Genomic DNA, 20,659 nt, shown 5'->3' with positions numbered 1-20,659 from the left:
AGTGAAACAAGTTTATGTGTGTAAGCCATAAAATTATTGTATAACTGTTTGTCTAGAATGCACGAGAATATCAATCCATAACAAGGGAAACTTCACCATCAAGATCTTTTGTCAACAATGAAAATACAAATACTTCGCAAGTCACCACTCACACCACTACATCTGGCAAGGCTAGTAACAGAGACGAAACTGATGTCAATGAAAATACTCCTACTTCTTCTGCGTCAGGCATATTATCTCACCAAGTGTCTTTAGAATCATTCTTGCTACAGCATCCAAAAACTAAACACCATATGATGAGATTGAAAACTGGAAGCTAAGAAATATCTGAAAGACAAGCTACAACATTTTACTGCTGCTAAATTTGTTGACTGTTATGGGTATTATCCGCCAAAAGATAAAATGAAAATGGTCAGCACATTTCTTGCCGGGATTACAGGACTCAAACCAGAAGGTTTTTTTTTAACCAAAATCTCACAAGGGGTTTTTAACTAAGAGCATTGAAAACGCATGTGCTAAGCTTAACAGCAATCAAAAAAGATGGACTTGGACTCCAAAAGAGGAAAGGGATAAAGCTAGACAAACTTCGGTACTAACTACTGCAGCACTGCCCAATTCACCTTCTACAAACTCATTGATAACTACTATTCTGCAAAATGATGAGTTCATTTTCACAGGTTGCTGTCGAGGATTGGAGGAGTGTGAATTCTGCAAAGGTAATTAATGTAACAAACTCAAATAAAAAATGTGTTGATATTGTTTTTAAATAACTGTTTAACTAGTGAATATTGCATAGTCTCATTCATGTAGCCCATGATTTTCATTGAAAATAAATTACACGCTGTGTTGCATAAAACATAAAATCTAGTTTTGATTTACAGGTATAGCAGGCTATGATATAAAAACCGAAATGGGCAAGTTAACCACCTTGTCTGCATCAGTGTTTGCTGAAGATCTCCTACTAGCAGCGAAAAAAACGTTTTGTTACAGGCGAAAAAAGATTGAAGAACGTCATCCATCATATTTAGAATGTGTACAGCAAATACCATGTTACTTATCCTTGCCACAGATGGTGAATATTTTCTAAATAGATATTGAAAAGTAAATCAAACTTTTTTCAGTACGTAACTTGGTATTCATGTAATTATCTATTTTGTGATTAGTAAGCCTATGTTGTAGAGATTTATTAAATGTTTAGCTGCTGCAAGAATTTCGTCGTATGTATCCTAATGCAGCTGATTGCTTTGTTGTGTGTATAGGAAATTTGATAGCATCTGTGCTGCATTATTGTTCAAAACAAACTGTTAAATACCTTCAAGAATGTAATACAAGAATTATTGGAGGATCCAGTAAGTTAACATACAAGGGAAGTAATTTTGAATTAGGGTGCATCAAAAACTCCATAATTTCAAAAACAGATATGTACCTATTCTTAAAAGTTTCTATTGGAACTCACAAGCAACATTTAACTCTGTTAAATTTTTTCAAAGTCTAACAAGATTTAGAGGGGCCATCTTAAGTGTGAAATTTGCAGCGAGATCCTAAACTCTGAAAAAATATTTTTAATAATGCATTATATGTTGGGTCTCAAAAGAAGCGAAATTTTATAAAAGTTTCGAAAATAATTATCTTTTTTTTATTAAAAGCGCTACATTAAAAAAGTTACACAAAAACTATTGAAAAATACATTTTTTTAATTTTTTGTTAAAAAAAATGATAGTTTTTATAGAAGAAAACATAAAATAATAATCTTTGTATAAAATATTTGTTTATAAAAATTCATAAAAAATTTTACTTCTTTTGAGACCCAACATGAAATGAATTTTAAAAAAAATTGTTTTTGCCTTTAGGGTTTTGTGGCAAGTTTCAGACTCGAGGGGGCCCCTTAAATCTAGCTACGCTTTTAAAAAATTTAACAGACTTGGTTGTTTGAACCAAAAGAAGTTTTAAGAATAGGTACATATCTGTTTTTGAAAGTATGGGACGATTGATGCACCTACTAGACATATGAAACTTAAGATTGACTACTGTTAATAAAACCAAGTTCCATATTGTACAGTGAAACTAGTAGACTTATTTCATTTTTTATAGATGGACAGACTACAGCTGCTGTGAAAGCATTGCTATACGTTTTGCTGGTGACAGGAAAGAAGCACCTAACTGCAAAGGAGTCGTTTGATTTGCTGATTGCATATGGAACGGTGAGCATTTTGGATGCATTGTTATTCATATTTATCAAAATATAATGTCTTGTTTTCTCTTACAGTACATAAATCCACATTTGTTTTATATAGACTTTATTTTCTCAAGTTAAAACTAACTTAAAACTAATTTAGTTTAGTATTTATAGAAAAAATTGTGAGTATTTTAAATTTTTATGAAATCGGAAATGCCCTAATTCATATTACGTATACTTTATATTTAGCCTGGCACCGGCAGCTCTATAGGTGTTCCGCAAAACTTGGCTCATCCAAAGTTGTACCTTGAATATTCGTCAAATGATCTCAACAAAATCACTGGGAGAATTGTGTGTGACGGAAAAGTTTGCTTGGCTGGATTTTCGATTGTCGAATGTTTGGATTACATGGTTAAGATGTTTCAGATTTTTAATTTGGAGTATCCTAACGGTATAGAGATGTTTTTTAAATTTTTGCAATTTAAAATATATAACTTAACTTTTGGCAAGGAAAGAATGGTTGGTACCATCAACAGTGTAGCTCGTCTTTTTCAACTATAGCTTAAAATATCTAGTGATCACCACTAATGTTGAATGAAATTGATGTTGTATGTTATTTTACTTTTTAAGTTACTTTGTAAATTTCTATGCATGTGCAGCTTATATTACAATGTATTCTCTTTAACTATAATTGGCTAATATTTGGCTATACAAGTAGCTGTATTATTTTGTGTGCTCTTGTTACAGTTATTAGATGGTACCAACTTATTTCTATAATATTTAGTTGTATAAACAATTTAGTCTACTTTAATATTTGTAATCTTGTTGCAATTCTTTAATACATGTAATCTTGTTAAAGTTCTTGCGATTTGTTCCCCAATTAGTCATTACTATAGCAGTCATTTTGTTGCGCAATTGTTACTTTTTGTGATTTGTGAATTTATTTGATGCGCATGATTTGATTATTATTTGAAAATTTGGTGCTACTCATCGTGCAACTATTTTGTAATGTAGCTTTGGTATATGTTTCAAAATAATAACCAACGCGTGCTTAATGACACAATTTTGTTTTGAATGTAAGCGATTAAAACAATTCTTTAATATTGATAGTTGAAACCAGGAAATATGCTCTTAAATACATTTTTTAATGGCAGGAATAACTGCCTTAACTATGTTCCATGTTGTCTGGAAATTATCCTTATTTACAATCCAAAATTTCAGTAAAAATTGCATTAATTAAAATCCTAATGTCGGGAAATATTGCCTTAATTACTTTCCTTAACGGCAGGAAAAATTGCCTTAATAACAATTCTAAATGTAAGGAAAAATTTCCTTTAAGTTTTTATTTACATTCAGAAGAATATTTTTTTAAGGAAGATATTTACTTAATCATTTCCTTTTTTTAAGGAAATTTTTTTAAGGAAAACTATTTCCTTAAAATTATATTTCCTTTTTATAAGGAAATCTTTATCAGTGCTGATTTTAAGGGATTATTTCTTTATTTTTTCCGGATAAACATAAGGAAATTTTTTTTTGAGTGTAGAGATCATTTGTCAATTCAATCATCCAACTGTGCTAGCGAACGAGTTAACTCAGTTGGTATTCAAGTTGTTTGCAATAAGACTGTCGCTCACTTCTGCCAATAGCGAAAAACTAATCTGGGCAAGAGCAAACAAGGACTTTCTTAGTTTTTTTTGTTGGTATAGGCCTGACTGGCCTACCAATTGATTATGTTGAAATTTAAATAAAATCAAAATTTTGGATTCACAGGGCCCTAAAGCAGTATTAAAATGGTGGAGCGATAATAAGGATTACTATCCTCATATATGCTGTATAGCAAGAAAAATTTTATCAGCCCCTGCTTCATCTGTCTATTCAGAGAAACTATTCTCAGAAGCAGGTAACATTTTTGAGGAAAAAAAGCTATTTTGGTGCCAAAAACTGGAGAGCAGCTCTTATTTTTGCTCCGCAAAATTACTAAATTTCCAGAAATCCTTACTTGATTATTTTTAATCCTTCTTTGATTATAGCTAATAAAATTTCATTGTGTTCATTTATAAACTTGTATTTTTTTTACCTAGGTTTAGCTATTGTTATTTATTTCCATGTAGGACAAATATTTCTTGATTTAAATTACACTGTCTGTGTCACGTATTGAAAAATAAAGTTCAAAAAGTAAATTCTGGCTTTCCGGCTTTATTTATTGTTATTTCAGCCGGAACCGGAATGAACTGAATATTACAAAATCTAGCCGGGACAGAATTCCCGTACACCCCTAGATTTATCTAAAATTTAAAATACAACACCTTTCACAAAAATTTATCTCTAACTTAGAACCGATTCCAAACTAAAACATTTTTACATGTATACTGAGATACACAGTATAAAAATTAATGATGAAAGATCGAATAATATTAAACTATTAGTATGTGTCAATTTTTAATAAAGTTTATGATGAATATTAATGAAATCCAACTTCCTTGGTTTTTAATGACTTTTATAGCCATTGAAGATAAAAATAGCCTGATTTAGAAAACAAGACGGGAACGTTAAAAATGCTAGGGAAATCCTAAATTAAGACTGGTGTGTAATAATATTTAACGTTTAGATTTTTTTGGAGTCACGTTCTCAGCCTCATAAGAAACATTTCCGCTGTTACGTTAAATAAGTAGCCCGTTAAAAAAGTAGACAGATAGCTCTGCGCATGCAATAAGCATGCACAAATATAATGTTAAGTTTCGATTAGGTAGGTGAAATCTATCGTTAAATAGGTAGCCTTGTTCCGTTAGATAAATCTTCAAAGTTACTTAAATTTCTAATTTACAAGTCAAAAATTTAATTTGAAAAATGCCTGTTCATAACTATTCTGTTGAAGAAGGTAAATAATATCTCTCTGATGGAAGGATGAAAAATTACATACAGTGGCGAGCAAAATATTAGGTGTGAATAATAAATTTCACTTAAATTGACATTTTACAGTATATTTTATAAAGTGACATCTAGGAACTGATCGCTACACAAACTATGCTTATTTTATTATAACAGAGAGCAGTATATTTCCGATTTCTTACAAATTTATGAGGGGAATACCCTATTTATATATTTAACCTACAAATTTGGTGGAGCAAAATAATAGGTGTGTGTTTATTTTAACCTGTTTGCTGTAGGATTAAAAACATTTTATTATTTTTATTTGTTGTTGATATAAAGGTAAGGTCAATATTTATGCAAATTAAATAAAATAATAACATATCATACTTGTATTGAATTAGAATTAGATATAAAATGGGACGAGGAAAACATTGCACAACAATAGAAAACTTATTAGAAATTTAAGAAAACAAGGAAAAACTTACAAGGAAATTTCGGTTACGATGGGATGTTTTCAAAATAAAGTTACAAATGCCTTAAAACCAGAAAAATCACGTGAGAATAAAGGAAGACCACGCAAAACGTGTCAGCGTACGGATGATCACATTACAATTATTTCAAAAAAAGACCCATTCAAGCCAGCAACAAATATTTTAAATGAAATTAATGAAAATATTAGTGTTTGGACAGTTAGAAGAAGGCTTTTGGAAAGTAAGTTGCCAGCTCGAACTCCGAGGAAAGTACCATTACTTGGTAGAAAGAACATTATGAAAAGAAAAATTTTTGCAAAAAATCATATTGCTTGGCGGGGACCAGATATGACCAAAAAATGGCGTAATATTTTGTGGAGTGATGAAACTAAGATTAATTTATTTAATTCTGATGGAAAACAGTATGTAAGAAGACCATCAAAGCAAGAACTTTCACCTCGCTTCACTGCGAAAACAGTGAAACACGGCGGAGGAAATATAATGGTGTAGGGTCGCTTTTCCTGGTACGGTGTGGGGCTAGAGGTCAGAGCCGCTGCCATTAGCGAGAAGCCGCCGCTACTTGCACCTACTTTTTACAGCCGCCACTTTTTACAGCCGCCACTTGGCAACTACTAAGCCACCAATCTAACAATATGTTCAGCCGCAGCCGATTTCAAAGTCACTATTGTTGGCAGGAAAAAAAAGATAAGAGTTTAATAACCTAAAGTCCTCTTGTATAACTTAAAGGCAACAAGTTATTTGGAGCTCTTTTTTTTGTGTGAGTAGCTTTTCGATTTGTGAATTCTCTCTGAGATGAAATAATAACATAGCACTCCTTTATGCAGTTATATCAACGTCCGCCACTTCTTTCATATTTCATATGCTGCGTTTTTTATTCTTGGCTTATAAATTTTTTTTCATCGCTCTAACATTTTTCAACTTAAATTAGCTAAATTAAACACAGACAGAGTTTGTATTACTTAGTAATGGATCGAGAAGAATCTCGTATTTCACATAACAGTTCTTTAAAATACTTGAACATTAAACTGTGTAGCTCATTTAAAAAATCAACCACAGATTCATCATTAGTATGGAAATACTATGGTCAAATATTGACACAAAATTGTAAAGTTATCGACGATGAACATTATTACTGTAGCCAATGTTTTTTGATAGAAAAACAAAAAGTCGAGTCCTCAGGTCCAGGACATTTATCGAAAATTCACAAGGTTAGAATTTCTACATCAAGCAGTAATTTGAAAAGTCATCTATTTCTTGTTCACAAAATATTAACAGACAAACCGGCTGTTGAAATGAAAAATGATCAACTTTTACGCAGATGGTGCAGTAGCTCTCTAGCTAGTTCATCAAAATATGATTTAAGTCGTGATCTTGTCCTTTGGTTTTCTACAGATCTACTACCATTTTCTCATGTTGATAATTAAGGATTTAAAAAGTTTTTTGAAAAAAACATTGGCTTAAAACTTCCCACAGGTTCTGCTGTGAGTCAAGTTGCATTACCTGATATGTATAAATCTTTAAGGCGATCTGTATTGGAAAGTTTAAAAGATATTGATGCAGCAACAATTCTATTTGATGGTTGGACTGACAAGTACAAAAAAGTTAATTATATGGGTCTGAAGTGTTCCATTATTATTGAAAACTGGCATAAAAAAATTTTTACTCTGGCTTGTTTGCCTTTAGAAAGTCATACAGGTGAAAATTGTCATAATTTTATCAAAGACATTGTTCAAGAATTTTTTCAGAGGCGTTGTAGAGATATGAGGCTACATACTGTGCACGATGGTGCAGCGAATATGATGAAAACCTCTAAACTTTTAGGCTCAAAGGATCCACAGCACTGTCTGGCTCATATCTTGCATTTAATATTGACATGTGACGGCATAAACAATTGTATTGAAACAAAGTGTTTGTTAGAGAAATGCAGGCGAATTTTAACCTGCCTGAACTTCAAATCAACGTTACTTTTAGAGGAATAACATCGTAAAGCAGACATAAAATTATACAATAATCTTCGAATTCTTGCTGAAGTGAAAGACATTGATGATTTAGAGCAGCAATTTCCCATTCAAATTTATGATGAAGCAAACATGATTGAAGCAAACAATTTAGATATTGCTTGTAAAGAAAAATTTGATGATAATTTCATAAAAAGACAGCATAGAAGTCTAAAACAGCAAATAGACACAAGATGGAACAGTGTTCTCTTTATGATAGAATCAATTAACCAGTTATTAGATCATGTAGAAATTTTACTTAAGAAATGTGGTAGACAAGACCTTTGTTTAGATAATGATGAACAAGCCTTGATTTCAGAATAGGTTAAGTTTTTAAAACCGTTTGAATCATTAACCCATGTGGTCAGTGCTGGAAATTCACTTTCTATTTTGCCATTAGTTAAACACAAAATACTAAAGCTTCTTTCAATTAATTCTTGAGATTTAAATGAAATAAAACAACTAAAGGAATATTGCTCCAAAAAAATTGACCAAAGACTTAAGTTGTCAACTTCTGCAAAAATATGCTGTTTTTTAGATCCAGCCACAAAAACTTTATATACAAGAGATGAAACAAAGGAAAGTTTGTTGGAGAATGCCTTAAACATAAAAGCAACCCAATTAGATTTCATTCAAGGTATTTTATATCTATACAACTAATAACATCAACAAAAGAAGTTTTTTTCTTGGAAAAAATAACTGAAACACAAATAAATTTTATAATAAAAACTATTAATTTTTTTATATTATTTAATTGTGGAACATGGAGCAGTTATTTATAATTGTTAAACATTTTGAAATATTTTATTAACTCATTGAGTTCATCAAATATCATTTGTTTATTATTGATATCACTTTTTATTAAATTTATTTATCTGTTTTTAGTTATATCAGAGTCAGAAAATGATAAAGATTCAAAAACATGTTCTAGTGCTAAGCGACAACTACTTCAAGAGATGAAGAAAAGTGTTACTTCTACAGAAAAAAATTATCAAATTGATTCGGAAGTAGAGCAATTTATCTCTCATACACTTACGACAGATGAAGAACTGGATTGTTTATTGTTTTGGCGAAATCATCATGCAAAGTATCCACGCTTAGCAGTGCTTGCAAAAGAGTATTTTAGTATACCAACCTCGAGTGTATCAGTGGAGTCCATGTTTTCATTAACTGGATTGATTTTGAACTCAAAAAGAAGCAATTTAAGTTCGTCCAACATGAACATGACTCTCTTTATTCATAACAATATCAGTCTAATTTGATTTTTAATTTTAATTGAAAAATAAAAGTTGTCTTGATTTAAACTTAAATTTGTTTTCTTTTTGTCGAAAACAATACTAATTCTATTTCAGAGCAATTTGCACAGCCAGAAGCCAGCAACTCTATTGGTCAGCCTGTATCAGCTAGCTGGTCAAGTTGCTAAGCTTTTAGCCATCTGATATAAATGTCAGCCAGCAAGATACATGTTCTAAGCATGGCTTTAAACTCTATGTGGGGCCACTTTTTTGGATCAAAGATATTATGACCCAATATACATACGTAGACATACTAAATAATGTCATGTTGCCATTTGCCGAAGAAAGTATGCCGATAATTTGGCATTTCCAACAGGACTGCGACCCAAAACATACATCCAAAGCTGCGAAAGAGTGGTTTACGACCATTAATGTAAAAGTTTTAGAATGGCCACCTCAGTCACCGGATCTAAATCCTATTGAAAATTTATGGAGGCAGTTAAAACTTAAAATTTCTGGACAAAATCCAAAAAATAGAAACGAACTGTGGATGATGCTCCAGGAGAGTTGGTACAGCATTCCTGCAGAAGTTTGCAGAAAACTAGTGGATTCAATGCCGTCAAGATGCACGGAAGTATTAAAAAACAAAGGGTATGCAACAAAATATTAATAATTTGCAACCCTATTTACTTCCATCTTCATTTTTTATTTTGCACCTTTATTTTGCTCGGTGTGGAATTTATTTTTTTTAAATTAAAATATATTATATATATTTAATAACTTAAGTTTATTAATTTCTGTTTATTTATGTAATAAAATAAAACTTCTAATAAAAATTCAAATTTTTATTTTATTTGTTTCAAAGATATTCTCGTATTTGTTAACTTTTTGGTTCGCAGCTATTATTTTGCTCGCCACTGTATTAGAGCGTAAATCTTTTTTGAAGTATGCAAAAAAACTTGCAAAAAACAAGTATTGTCCACCTAATTGATTTTAAAAGAGCATGATTATTGTCTTAAAATGACTAAACAATTGATTTAAAAAAAAATCCAACAAGAGAAAGCATCCAACTTCTCTAACTGACGCAAGTATATCGAAATCCAAAAGATTAGTTTGTCCCGCAACTTCTTTAGATAATAATTTTTATTCAACATTATCAGCACAGTCAGTCAAGCTGTGCATAGATGTTTTAAAACATTCATCTCGTTGGCTCGATGATACTTTAATTGATACTGCACAAAGCTTTCTTTCACACCAGGGGTTAAAGCTATTAACATAAAAAACGAAGTCTTTTCCGTAAAACACGAAGTTTTTACCATAAAAAGCGAAGAAAAAAAAGTCCATTTCTATAAACATTCAAAAAATTCCGTTTTTAAAATAAAAACTTCGCTATTAAATCCAATGCTATAAGCAAACAAGGGAATCGCTTTTTCAGATAAAAAAAATGCGTCTTTTCGAAAAAAAAATTCAGATTTTTGACCTCTATTTTAGATATTTTCTTCGTGATTTTTAGCGGCCATTCTTGGAACAAAGTTAGCGCTTCAAAATCATTAAACATTCTTTGTTTGTGTTTTTATGTAGATATTTTATAGATAAAAATGAATGGGATTTTGGTAACTCCATAATAAACTAATTAATTAAAATCTACATTTAATCGATTATTCAGTTCCTTGTTGTGTTTCGTTAACAATGCATGCTTATTTATGTAGGTTTTCGATAGTAATTTTGATTAAAAAAATTTTTCTTGATGTTTGATTAAAGGAAATTATAAATAGTCGACAAATATGCCATATAATACACAAATACACAACAAAATTAAATGCTTTCTAAAGAACTTAAAATGTAACTAGCAATGAAGATCAGAGAAAACAAAAGAGGTTATTTTTGGGAAGCTTAGTATGTTTTAATTAGCAAACTATTTAAATATAATGTATAATTATGTATAATTATAATTGCATTATATTTTATATGTGTATATATATATATATATATATATATATATATATATATATATATATATATATATATATATATATATATATATATATATATATATATATATATATATATATATATAAGGGTGTTCCAAAAAAATGACTATTTTGAATTTCAACTAACAATGCTTTTCATAAGGTGCCCCAACCTTGATATTACTAATAATTTTCTTTTTTTTCATGATTAGATCACTCCGTGACTTCCCTCAATGTATCCAAAAGTCATTTTTTGCCTTTTTTTTGCCCATATTTTGGACTAACTGAGGGGAGTGTTACCATTATCCAAATTGATTTTTCTTTCTTTTTTTTTGTTGTTTTATCTTTTTGAAAGAAATTAAAATATAATGTTAAGCTTAATTTTTTTTTTTTTACTTGAACAATGAAGATCAAAAAATGCAAAAATATTAACTAATTTTACAATATTTCACTATCTTTGTCCTATGTAACATTTTAATGTGTTTTTTGTTAAATTTTAAATACACATATATTTGCTTCATTTTGTGAGCAATTACATTTTACCTTGTGTATGTAATTTGATTTTTAACTTATTTTATATTTTGGTTATCATTTATTTTTTCAATAACTAATTATCTTAAAAAAAGTTACTTAATAGTAAAATGCCTCCAAAAAAGAAGTTGAAGCTTACTCGAAATAAGGCTGAAGTATTTCTAGTAAAGAAAGTTAGAGAAAATCTTTCATGTTATAAACTTCCTACTGGCATAGAGGTTTTGCAATACTTCCTATATCTAAGAAACTTGAATCCCAAAGTAAAGAAAACGGTTTTAAATAGGTGTCATTTCAAAATTAATTCATTTGAGCTCAGATGCCCTCCGTAAGCTGACTGTTGTGTAATGTCTAAGTTGGTTAGGCCATGGAATCTTGCAGGATTCCCTATCATAACCTTAGAAAATATCAGTTAAATTATGAATTCAAAATTTATCAACAAATTTATTTTTATCTTTATTTTAAGCATTGAATAAATTTTGCATTTTAAAGAAGATTGATAAAATGGTGAACAACTATTACAAGTTAAAGAAAAATAGCAAAAGGAACATCCCAACAGATACAAAAAGGAATGAGGAATTTTTTGAAGAAATGTTAAAATGCTTTTGGATTAGTAAAAAAAAAGAAGAACTAATTAAAGATATTATGAAAGACAGGAGTAGGACATCTAAAGCCGAAAATGAAGATATTGCGTTTATCTTGGACCAACTTGGAAATAGGGTAGGAAGAATAGGATAAAAATGATAAAAGGTTTACGTACATTATTAAGAGATCCCACAAAAAATTGTGTTCCATGTTAAACATGGAAATTAAACTAAACAATGGTAACAATCTATATAGTTTAGAAAACTCTTCAAGTAGTGATAATAATTCTGACTGTGAATATGTAGCAGATATAAAAAAAGAACAATCTATCTCTGTTGTTTTGTTACCAAAAAGTATTTTTAAAAAAACAGCTCTCACAGCAATAGGTGAGGGACTTTCAGTTAGACAACACACTGCAATAGTGGCAAGTGTTACTGCAAATTCAGGAGGTGATGTTACTAATTTTGCAATATCTTCTTCAACTGCGTTTAGAGTTGCAGGGAAGTTGTAACTAAAGAAGGAGAAAATATTAAAAAACACATTACTGAACTTGTTAAATCTTCATCATTACCAATTATTCTCCATTTGTAATGGAAAACTAGTTAAAGAGTTTACAAACGGAATAGACCATCAACTTGACAGACTGGCCGTTTCCATCAGAATAGATGGACAGAGTGAGCTTCTTGGGATTCCTCATTTGAACTCTTGTACAGGAGAAACACAGAAGAATACAATCATAAAACTTCTTCACCAACTTGATATTTCTGATAAATTACAAGGATGTGTTTTTGATACAACTTCTGTAAATACTGGTAATAAAAAGGGTGTGTGCATTAGATTAGCTGCAGAGCTTGATAGACCTCTACTTCTTCTAGCATGTAGAAATCACATCTAAGAAAGGCATATTATTCACTGCTTGAACATTTATCCTAGCAGTAAAACAAATGGCCCAGATAATCCATTGTTTAAGAAGCTTAAAGATGTATGAAACTCAATTGATCAAAATTCCATTGTGTTAAACAAAATAAAAATTTAAGACATTACTGATAGCTGGCTGCAGGTACAGTTCAAGGAAGACATGGGATCTAAATGACTATTACCTAGAATTCAAACAATTTGTAAATAATCTTGAAGTAGTAAATGACCGTAGTGAGAGGGCTATAAAACTAGTTCAGATATCTATTTTTTATGTTTGGTAATTACTGTTTATGTTAAAAATCTCAATTTATTTCACAAGCTCATTACTTTTAAATATTGTTTAATAGGAATTGATCAATAAACCGTACAATGAGGATAAAAGACAAATTACCTTCCTTGTATCAAACAAATATAACAGTGAAAGAACAATTAAAAAAAAATCTAATTATGTAAAAAATTGTTTGTTTACAAAATAAATTTATAAACATAAACTATGTTTGACAACTAACTACTTAAGAAACTAATCATAAATATGATTTTATTACGTAAATATAAGTATCTTAATAAGTAAAGAATCTTGTTAAAAAGCAGAACACTAATATAGTGCAAAAAAGCTTAAAAATGACTTTTTTTTGAAAAAAAATTAAGCTCAACATTATATTTTAATTTCTTTCAAAAAGATAAAACAACAAAAAAAAAGAAAGAAAAATCAATTTGGATAATGGTAACACTCCCCTCAGTTAGTCAGAAATATGGGCAAAAAAAGGGGCAAAAAATGACCTTTGGACCCATTGAGGGAAGTCATGGAGTGATCTAATCATGAAAAAAAAAAAATTTATTAGTAATATCAAGGTTGGGGCACCTTATGAAAAGCAATGTTAGTTGAAATTCAAAAAAGGTCATTTTTTTGGAACACCCTAATATATATATATATATATATATATAAAATATGTATATATGTAAATATATATAAATTATTCCGCACCAGTCATATTTTGGGATTTCCCTAGCACTTTTAACGTTCCCGTCTTGTTTTCTTAATCAGGCTATTTTTATCTTCAATGGCTATAAAAGTCATTAAAAACCAAGGAAGTTAGATTTCATTAATATTCATCATAAAGGTTATTAAAAAGTGATATATACTAATAACTTAATATTATTCGATCTTTCATCATTAATTTTTAACCTGTGTGTCTCTATATATGTAAAAATGTTATTGTATATGTAATATATGGTATATGTTAGCATACTATAAGTATGTAATCAATCAATTATATATTTCTAAATAAAGATCTTACATTCAAGTTTATATACATATAGTTATAAACTAATGTGAAGTAAACTACTAATACTGCTAATGATATGTAACAAGGATAATAACAATAGCAATTTAATCTTTATATTCAAAAACAGTAGCAACAGTGGAGATATATTACTATATATAAAATTAACCATGATAACATGATGTAATGCATAGTGTTTATATATATATATATATATATATATATATATATATATATATATATATATATATATATATACATATATATATATATATATATTTAAGGTGCTGCAGGGAGACAACTCGCAGAATTAGATAGTGCTGTTTAAACATTGTTGAAAGGAAGTCAATAAATGTATCTGGAAAAGATGTTCCTGATTTTAATATCTTTTTTTGTACAACAGATGTTTGTACAAACTTCGAAATCTAAGTCTTCATCCGAAAAAATTAAATCCATGTTCCTATTTTAATTTTACACAGTTTTAAACACGAAATATTAGAATGTAAAAATATTTATAAAAATAGAATAGATAGCACAGCCTACTTAACAACTAATAAAATTTATTAAGTAGGCCTACTTAATAAAAATTAAAAAAGAACTGTTGTTATTAATGATGCATTACGGATAAAAAAAGTGCGTAAACTTTAGTGACGTATACGTTTTATGCTTTATATCAATGGCCGAAAGAAATACAAACATCGATAAATTCTTCGAGTTTACGTAATTTTTTAAGTAAATTACTTTTACGCATTTTTTTACGTAAAAGTAATTTACTTAAAAAATTGCGCTTTCACGAAAGATTTTTTCTCGAAAAAAACTTCGAATTGTTTATGGCATTGGCCCCAGTTTCCTGAAATAGTTAGAATTCAAAGTTCTTGCATTTTAAATTCGAAAAACTTTGGTGGTTATACAATTTCGGGAAAGTTTGTTCAGATACCTAATGTTAGAAATTTGCATTGGGTTCTAATAAGTAATTTAACATCTGAAAATGGTTCTAATTCTGTTCAGTATTGTGATTCACTGTTTACTGGATTTAAAAAAGGCACTGTTCCATTACTGGTATCTAGAGTTGCATGATTGTTATTAATAAATGCATGTATTTCATCTTTGAATATGGAGGTTATAAGATGTCAAAAGCAAGACAATGGAAATGATTGAGGGCTTTATGCTATTGCAAATGCTACTGCTTTATGAAATTGTTTTGATCCAAGTTAAATTATCTGGGATAAAAATAGTATGAGGTCTCATTTCCTGCAGTGTATTGAGAGAAAAAAAATGGAGATGTTTCCTTGCATTTCTTTATCATATGGTAAAAAAGTATGCTCCTTATCATTTCAATGTGATGATTTCTGTCACTGTACAATAAAATAATATTGATGTAGTGTCTCTTAAGATATTAAAATAGTAAAAATATTTGAGTATATATTTATAATATGCTGACCTAATCATGTGATAATAGCGAATTTCAGTTATTTATTTTGTTTTAGTATGTGAATTAGTAATTTTAGAAACTTTGTGTAATAATATTTTGAAAACCTTAATAAAAGTTAGATATTTAATTTATTAATTTTAGTTTTGTGAGCATAATTACTTGAAATCTTTTTCTTAAATACATAAAAATATTTTCTTAACAAAAACTTATTTTAAACAAAAACAAATTTTAAATGTCTTTGATTGATTCGGTTTCAGATTAGAGTTATAAGTAGTAGAGATACAACAAATTATAAGTAGTAGTTACAAGTGGTAGTTATAAGTTAGAGTTAGAACTAGAGTTACAAGTACTAAAGATGGAACCATACTAATTTTACTCAGTTTTATATTAGGGTTTAATCTAGAGCTTTTTAAATTAGATTTATTATAATTTAACTTTTTAGTTAAATTATAAAAAATAAGAAAGTATTTACTCATTTAATTAATCAAGCAGCATTTAATGCACAAATAATTTGTAAAAAAATGGGTCGTAATATGACACCTTTAAACTTTAGAACAATGTTAATCACATCAATGATTCAACGATATGGCCAACAGCCAAAAAAATCTCACTCTAGATTGGTAGCAAACAACCCCTTACGATTGATTGACCGACATTTTCCATCATATTTGCCAGCATCTGAAAAAAAAATTAATGCTCAGAGAAGGTGTGTGGTATGTTACAAACACAAAAAAAGAAAAGATTCTAGATATGAATGCGTAGAATGTGATGTAGGACTTTGTGCAGCTCCATGTTTTATGGCTTTTCACACAAAGACTGAATATTAGAACTTATTTTTTTATAAACATTTTCTATTATTATAGTATGGTTATAAATTCTTATACATGAATAATAGTGTTTTTTAGTGTTTAATAGTGTTAAAATAGTGAAAACTTTTTTTTAAATTAAAAGTAAAAAAACGAAGTTTTTAAAAAGCCGGGACATTTAGAGACCACCTCAAAAAAAAACGAAAAACTTATACCGGCCGTTTTTAAGAAAACGCGCGGACTGTTAAAGGGTTAAAGTCATAATTTTTAATGAGAATTTAATAAAACTTTCACTTTATCTTCACTTAACTTAAAATTACGTTTAAAATTACGTTTGGCGTTAAAAATATTGTCTTGATTGTTCATTTTGTCTACATTTTTAACGGGATACTTATTTTGACGCCTATAGGCGTTAAATAAGTATCCTTAAATTAAAGCATGCGCAGATACAACATTTTGTCTACTTTTTTAACGACCTTTTATTTAATTTAACACCCCTTCTTCTACAAAACGTCTAATTAAAAATGGATATAACATGTACTTCATCGAGTTCAAAATTTAGAAATTATATCTTCTTTATCGAATTCAAACTCAGATACAGCATGTTCTTTATCAAGTTCAAACCAAAAAAAGGTAAATTGTTGTTGTGTAAGATTTTTCAACCTTTAAATTTATTAGAAATGTTATGAAATTTAAGCATGCCATAACTTTTGAGAGATATTACTAATTAACTTGGTAACATACTTTTACATTGATGTAATAAAATTGTAATGATACTTTATACAAATATAATTATATATTGCATAGAATAAATAATTACATTTGAATAAGTATCAAATATCAAATTGATATTTACGTATTGTATTTGTTCCTAATATAGTTTATATAAACTATATATTTATAATTGACATATAATTTCATAAGTTATATATATATATACATATATATATATATATATTTATATATATATATATATATATATATATATATATATATATATATATATATATATATATATATATATATAAATTTTTAATATATGAAATTTTAATATATAAATTTTTAATATATAAATTTTTAATATATAAATTTTTAATATATAAATTTTATAAACTACGTTTGATACAAATCATGACGATCTATACTGCAGGCCTTGCCAAAGCGCAAACGGCATATCTGTCTGAGGGCCTATTTTATAAACAGCAAAAACTAAAAAAATGGTTTTAGTAGCTTTATTTTGGCTCAATAAACTTTTTTCTCTCAAAAAAATTTACTTTATAGCTAAAATTGAAATTAAAATAAAACATTGTATATATATATATATATATATATATATATATATATATATATATATATATATATATATATATATATATATATATATATATATATATATATATATATATATATATATATATATATATAATCAACAAATAAACTTTAGATAAAAAGTCAGTACATTTTAAGTAATTAAATAAGTAAATATATATATATTTATTTATTTAATATATATAAAATATATTTTATATATATGTGTGTATATATATATATATATATATATATATATATATATATATATATATATATATATATACAATCGACAAAAAAACCTTAAAAAGTCAGTTCACTTTAATTAACTAAAATATATATATATATTTTTGTTTTTAATATTGTCAAACAGATTAGGACAAATTCAATATTTTTTGAGCTGATTCTTTATTAGGACGTGGAGTCAGAAGTTTACATAAATTGTTCAAAAAGATGTTTGAAAGAGTATTTCCATGGTGTTTGCCGCATTTCAAAATTGTAAAACTCTGACATCATTAGAATATTGCTTAATGATACTCTGCATACTCTATCCTTAATTGCATTGAAAACTATAAAAGAAAATATTACCCATTGACAGGTTAAAAGTCATAAACAAAGAACCTGTAGCAAGTGTAGCAAAAAACCAAAATTGTACTTGGTTGAATTAATATTACTTTATATATGGTTTATAATCTTTTTTTAATGAAAGATATGGAGCTGTATTAAGCGTTAAAAGCAAACAATCGTTCTTTAATAGATCAGATTAAGTTATGTAACACCGCCGAAATAAACAATTTCTGCTAGCAAAACTCTGAGGGAATATATATTTTGCATAAATTGTCTGGTGCAGCCGATGGTTTTATAGATGCTGCAGCAAGTAATATTTTGGCAAGGTTGTATGCTGATAAACTTATAGACGAAAAAACGTATTCCATGGTGCCTGTCAGGTAATATTTTTTTTTTAGTTTTTGTTGATTTCTAGCTGAGCAGCGCAGTGGATGAACATTTATTTGGCTGTGCATCCTGTTTTTCGTCTCGGGCATTCAAGTGGTGTTTTGCGATCAGAAAGATCTGCTTTTTTGTTAGGTATATCCAATTTCGTATGTACTGCATTTGAGGCTAAAAAGCCTAAAGTTGATGCTATTTTGGCTAAAGCATAAAATATTTCTCAATATGGTGTTTGGCCATCTTTAGTTTTAAATGTTATATTATACAAATAATAATATACTTTTGAAATATTTGATTTGAATCTCAATTATTTTAAAAGTATATTCTTATTTTTATAATATAACATTTAAACTGATTTGAATTTTATTGTTTTATAAAATGAATATTATTGTGTATATATTTACTTTCTATTTTAGATTCCTTTAAAAATCTTTTATCCTACTACAGGAGATGCATGTCTAGAATATCTGTTTAGAAGTACATTGTACCCACAGTCTTTTAAGAAGTTCGATAAACCCAATCAAATAATTTATCTAATGCTGTACAATGTTGACACAAAAAAAGAAATTCCAAGCAATCTTACACATATGGGAAAAATGCATTTTTTCAAACCTTACCACTATGTGCCTCTGGTATCTGTTAAAAGTGCTCAGTCAGAATTTTGAAATATTTTAGTTTGTACTCAAACAAGTTTAAGTTCTGCAAAAAATATTGTTGTAATGGGAGAAAAACGCACTTCAAATACCCAACTTGTTCAAATACCCCACTGTTCTGCTGTTCAAAAAAGTAATTTGACCAAACCCTCATCGGGTATTAAGAATTTTTTTTCTGTGAACAATAAACCATTGCCTGTGTCTGATTCATCTTTAGATTTAGACAATAAATTAAAAAAATCGATATCAGGTGTCATAATTCCAAAACTACATCTAAATAATAAAAAGTCAACAACAGAAGATGAATGTAACAAATTTGATATTGGGTTGTTTGTAGATAAAGTGGAAAAATTAACAAAGTATGAGAAGTATAATCTTCTAATGAATGTATGGGTGCCACCTTCTGACCATATATTTCCTAAAAGTAATGGTTGTAAATATAACCCTGTTTGGTTCAAAAAATTTTCATGGTTGTGTTATTCAAAATACTATAATGGGTTGTTCTGTATCTTTTGCGTTCTGTTCGGAAAAGCCTCTTTAGCTACTCAATTATTTTATAAATTACCATATCGGCTTTGGTCAATTGGAAATGTAAGAATATTATCACATAATAACACTTCTCCAATGCATAAAATTTCAATACAGATAATGCTTGAATTTCAAGCAGCAATGATTAATAAAGCCATACCAATTAATTTACAACTCAATAAGTTTCTATCTGATAATATTTCTAGAAATCGGCAAATTTGGTTTTCAATATCACGTGCAGTTCTTTATTTTTGTAGACAGAATATACCGCTTAAAGGACACAGAGATGATGCCAAACATCTGGTTGAGCAAAGCAAAAATGCTGGTAATTTCCATTGCTTATTAGATCTCATGGCATTATGCGGTGACAAGATCTTGAGTGACCATTTTCAAAATGGTCCTAAAAATGCTACTTATAGATCAAAGACAGTGCAGAAGGAGTTGATTGATATTTGTGCAGGTGTTGTTCAATCGCTATTGACAGACAGAATAAAGAAAGCAAATTTGTTTTCAATTTTAGCTGATGAAGCTTCAGATGTTAGTCAAACACAACAAATGGCTGTAATTGTTCGATATGTAGATGAATGCTGTAAAGTAAAGGAAGATTTTCTAAAATTTGTTTCTTGCAATTCTGGCTTGAGTAGAGTTTCTTTATCAACCAAAGTCAAGAAAAGTATACATAAACTTGGTCTGGAAATGTCTTATTGTCGTGGGCAAAGTTAGGATGGGGCTGGAAACATGGCAGAGCGTCTTTGTGGTGTAGCAGCATTATTTTTAAAAGATTTTTCTAAAGCTCTGTAGATCCACTGTTTTTCCCATCAACTTAATCTATGTGTTGCCAAAGCATGTGCAATTCCTTCCATTCGAGATATGATGGATCATGTTCGAAATGTCTTTGATTTATTTAGTAATTCTCCAAAAAGGTTAGAA

The 20,659-nt window shown here is 28.7% G+C and overlaps 1 protein-coding gene and 4 pseudogenes across 5 annotated transcripts; all 5 read left to right on the top strand.

Moving 5' to 3' along the window:
• Nucleotides 1–323: 323 nt before the first annotated feature.
• Nucleotides 324–2,752, top strand: LOC145186106 (uncharacterized). 4 transcript variants are annotated; one of them, XM_090065448.1, is made up of 5 exons: nucleotides 324–716; nucleotides 882–1,072; nucleotides 1,199–1,349; nucleotides 2,092–2,201; nucleotides 2,426–2,752. In XM_090065448.1, the coding sequence occupies exons 2-5, from the start codon at nucleotides 911–913 to the stop codon at nucleotides 2,735–2,737; spliced, it is 735 nt and encodes a 244-aa protein (XP_089921574.1). In that variant the 5' UTR covers nucleotides 324–716; nucleotides 882–910; the 3' UTR covers nucleotides 2,738–2,752. The 4 variants fall into 4 exon arrangements, with proteins under 4 accessions (XP_089921574.1, XP_089921576.1, XP_089921578.1 ...); XM_090065450.1 differs by lacking the exon at nucleotides 324–716 and having other exon boundaries at nucleotides 890–1,072; nucleotides 1,260–1,349; XM_090065452.1 differs by lacking the exon at nucleotides 324–716 and having other exon boundaries at nucleotides 978–1,101.
• Nucleotides 2,753–6,381: 3,629 nt separating this feature from the next.
• Nucleotides 6,382–15,449, top strand: LOC149883306 (uncharacterized; annotated as a pseudogene).
• Nucleotides 6,637–9,018, top strand: LOC149883308 (uncharacterized; annotated as a pseudogene). The gene is made up of 2 exons (XR_016444631.1): nucleotides 6,637–8,172; nucleotides 8,421–9,018. The product of XR_016444631.1 is annotated as an uncharacterized LOC149883308 (transcript).
• Nucleotides 11,352–12,946, top strand: LOC149883307 (uncharacterized; annotated as a pseudogene).
• Nucleotides 15,450–18,302: 2,853 nt separating the features above from the next.
• LOC149883305 (uncharacterized) lies at nucleotides 18,303–20,657 on the top strand (annotated as a pseudogene).
• Nucleotides 20,658–20,659: the final 2 nt, after the last annotated feature.

Source organism: Hydra viridissima, unplaced genomic scaffold (genome assembly GCF_058129835.1).
Source record: "Hydra viridissima isolate aposymbiotic clone 2 unplaced genomic scaffold, HvirCarnegie_v1 scaffold_10, whole genome shotgun sequence".
Classification (NCBI taxonomy): Eukaryota; Metazoa; Cnidaria; class Hydrozoa; order Anthoathecata; family Hydridae; genus Hydra; species Hydra viridissima.
Note: the sequence above shows the minus strand (reverse complement) of the source record. Positions and strands in the feature narration are given on the sequence as shown.

Bases quoted from the DNA above. Each gene is read 5' to 3' on its own strand.
- LOC145186106 (XM_090065448.1), top strand. From the start codon at position 911: ATGGGCAAGTTAACCACCTTGTCTGCATCAGTGTTTGCTGAAGATCTC. The intron at 1,073-1,198 runs GTGAATATTTTC...TTAAATGTTTAG, and splicing joins ACTTATCCTTGCCACAGATG to CTGCTGCAAGAATTTCGTCG. The intron at 1,350-2,091 runs GTAAGTTAACAT...CATTTTTTATAG, and splicing joins AAGAATTATTGGAGGATCCA to ATGGACAGACTACAGCTGCT.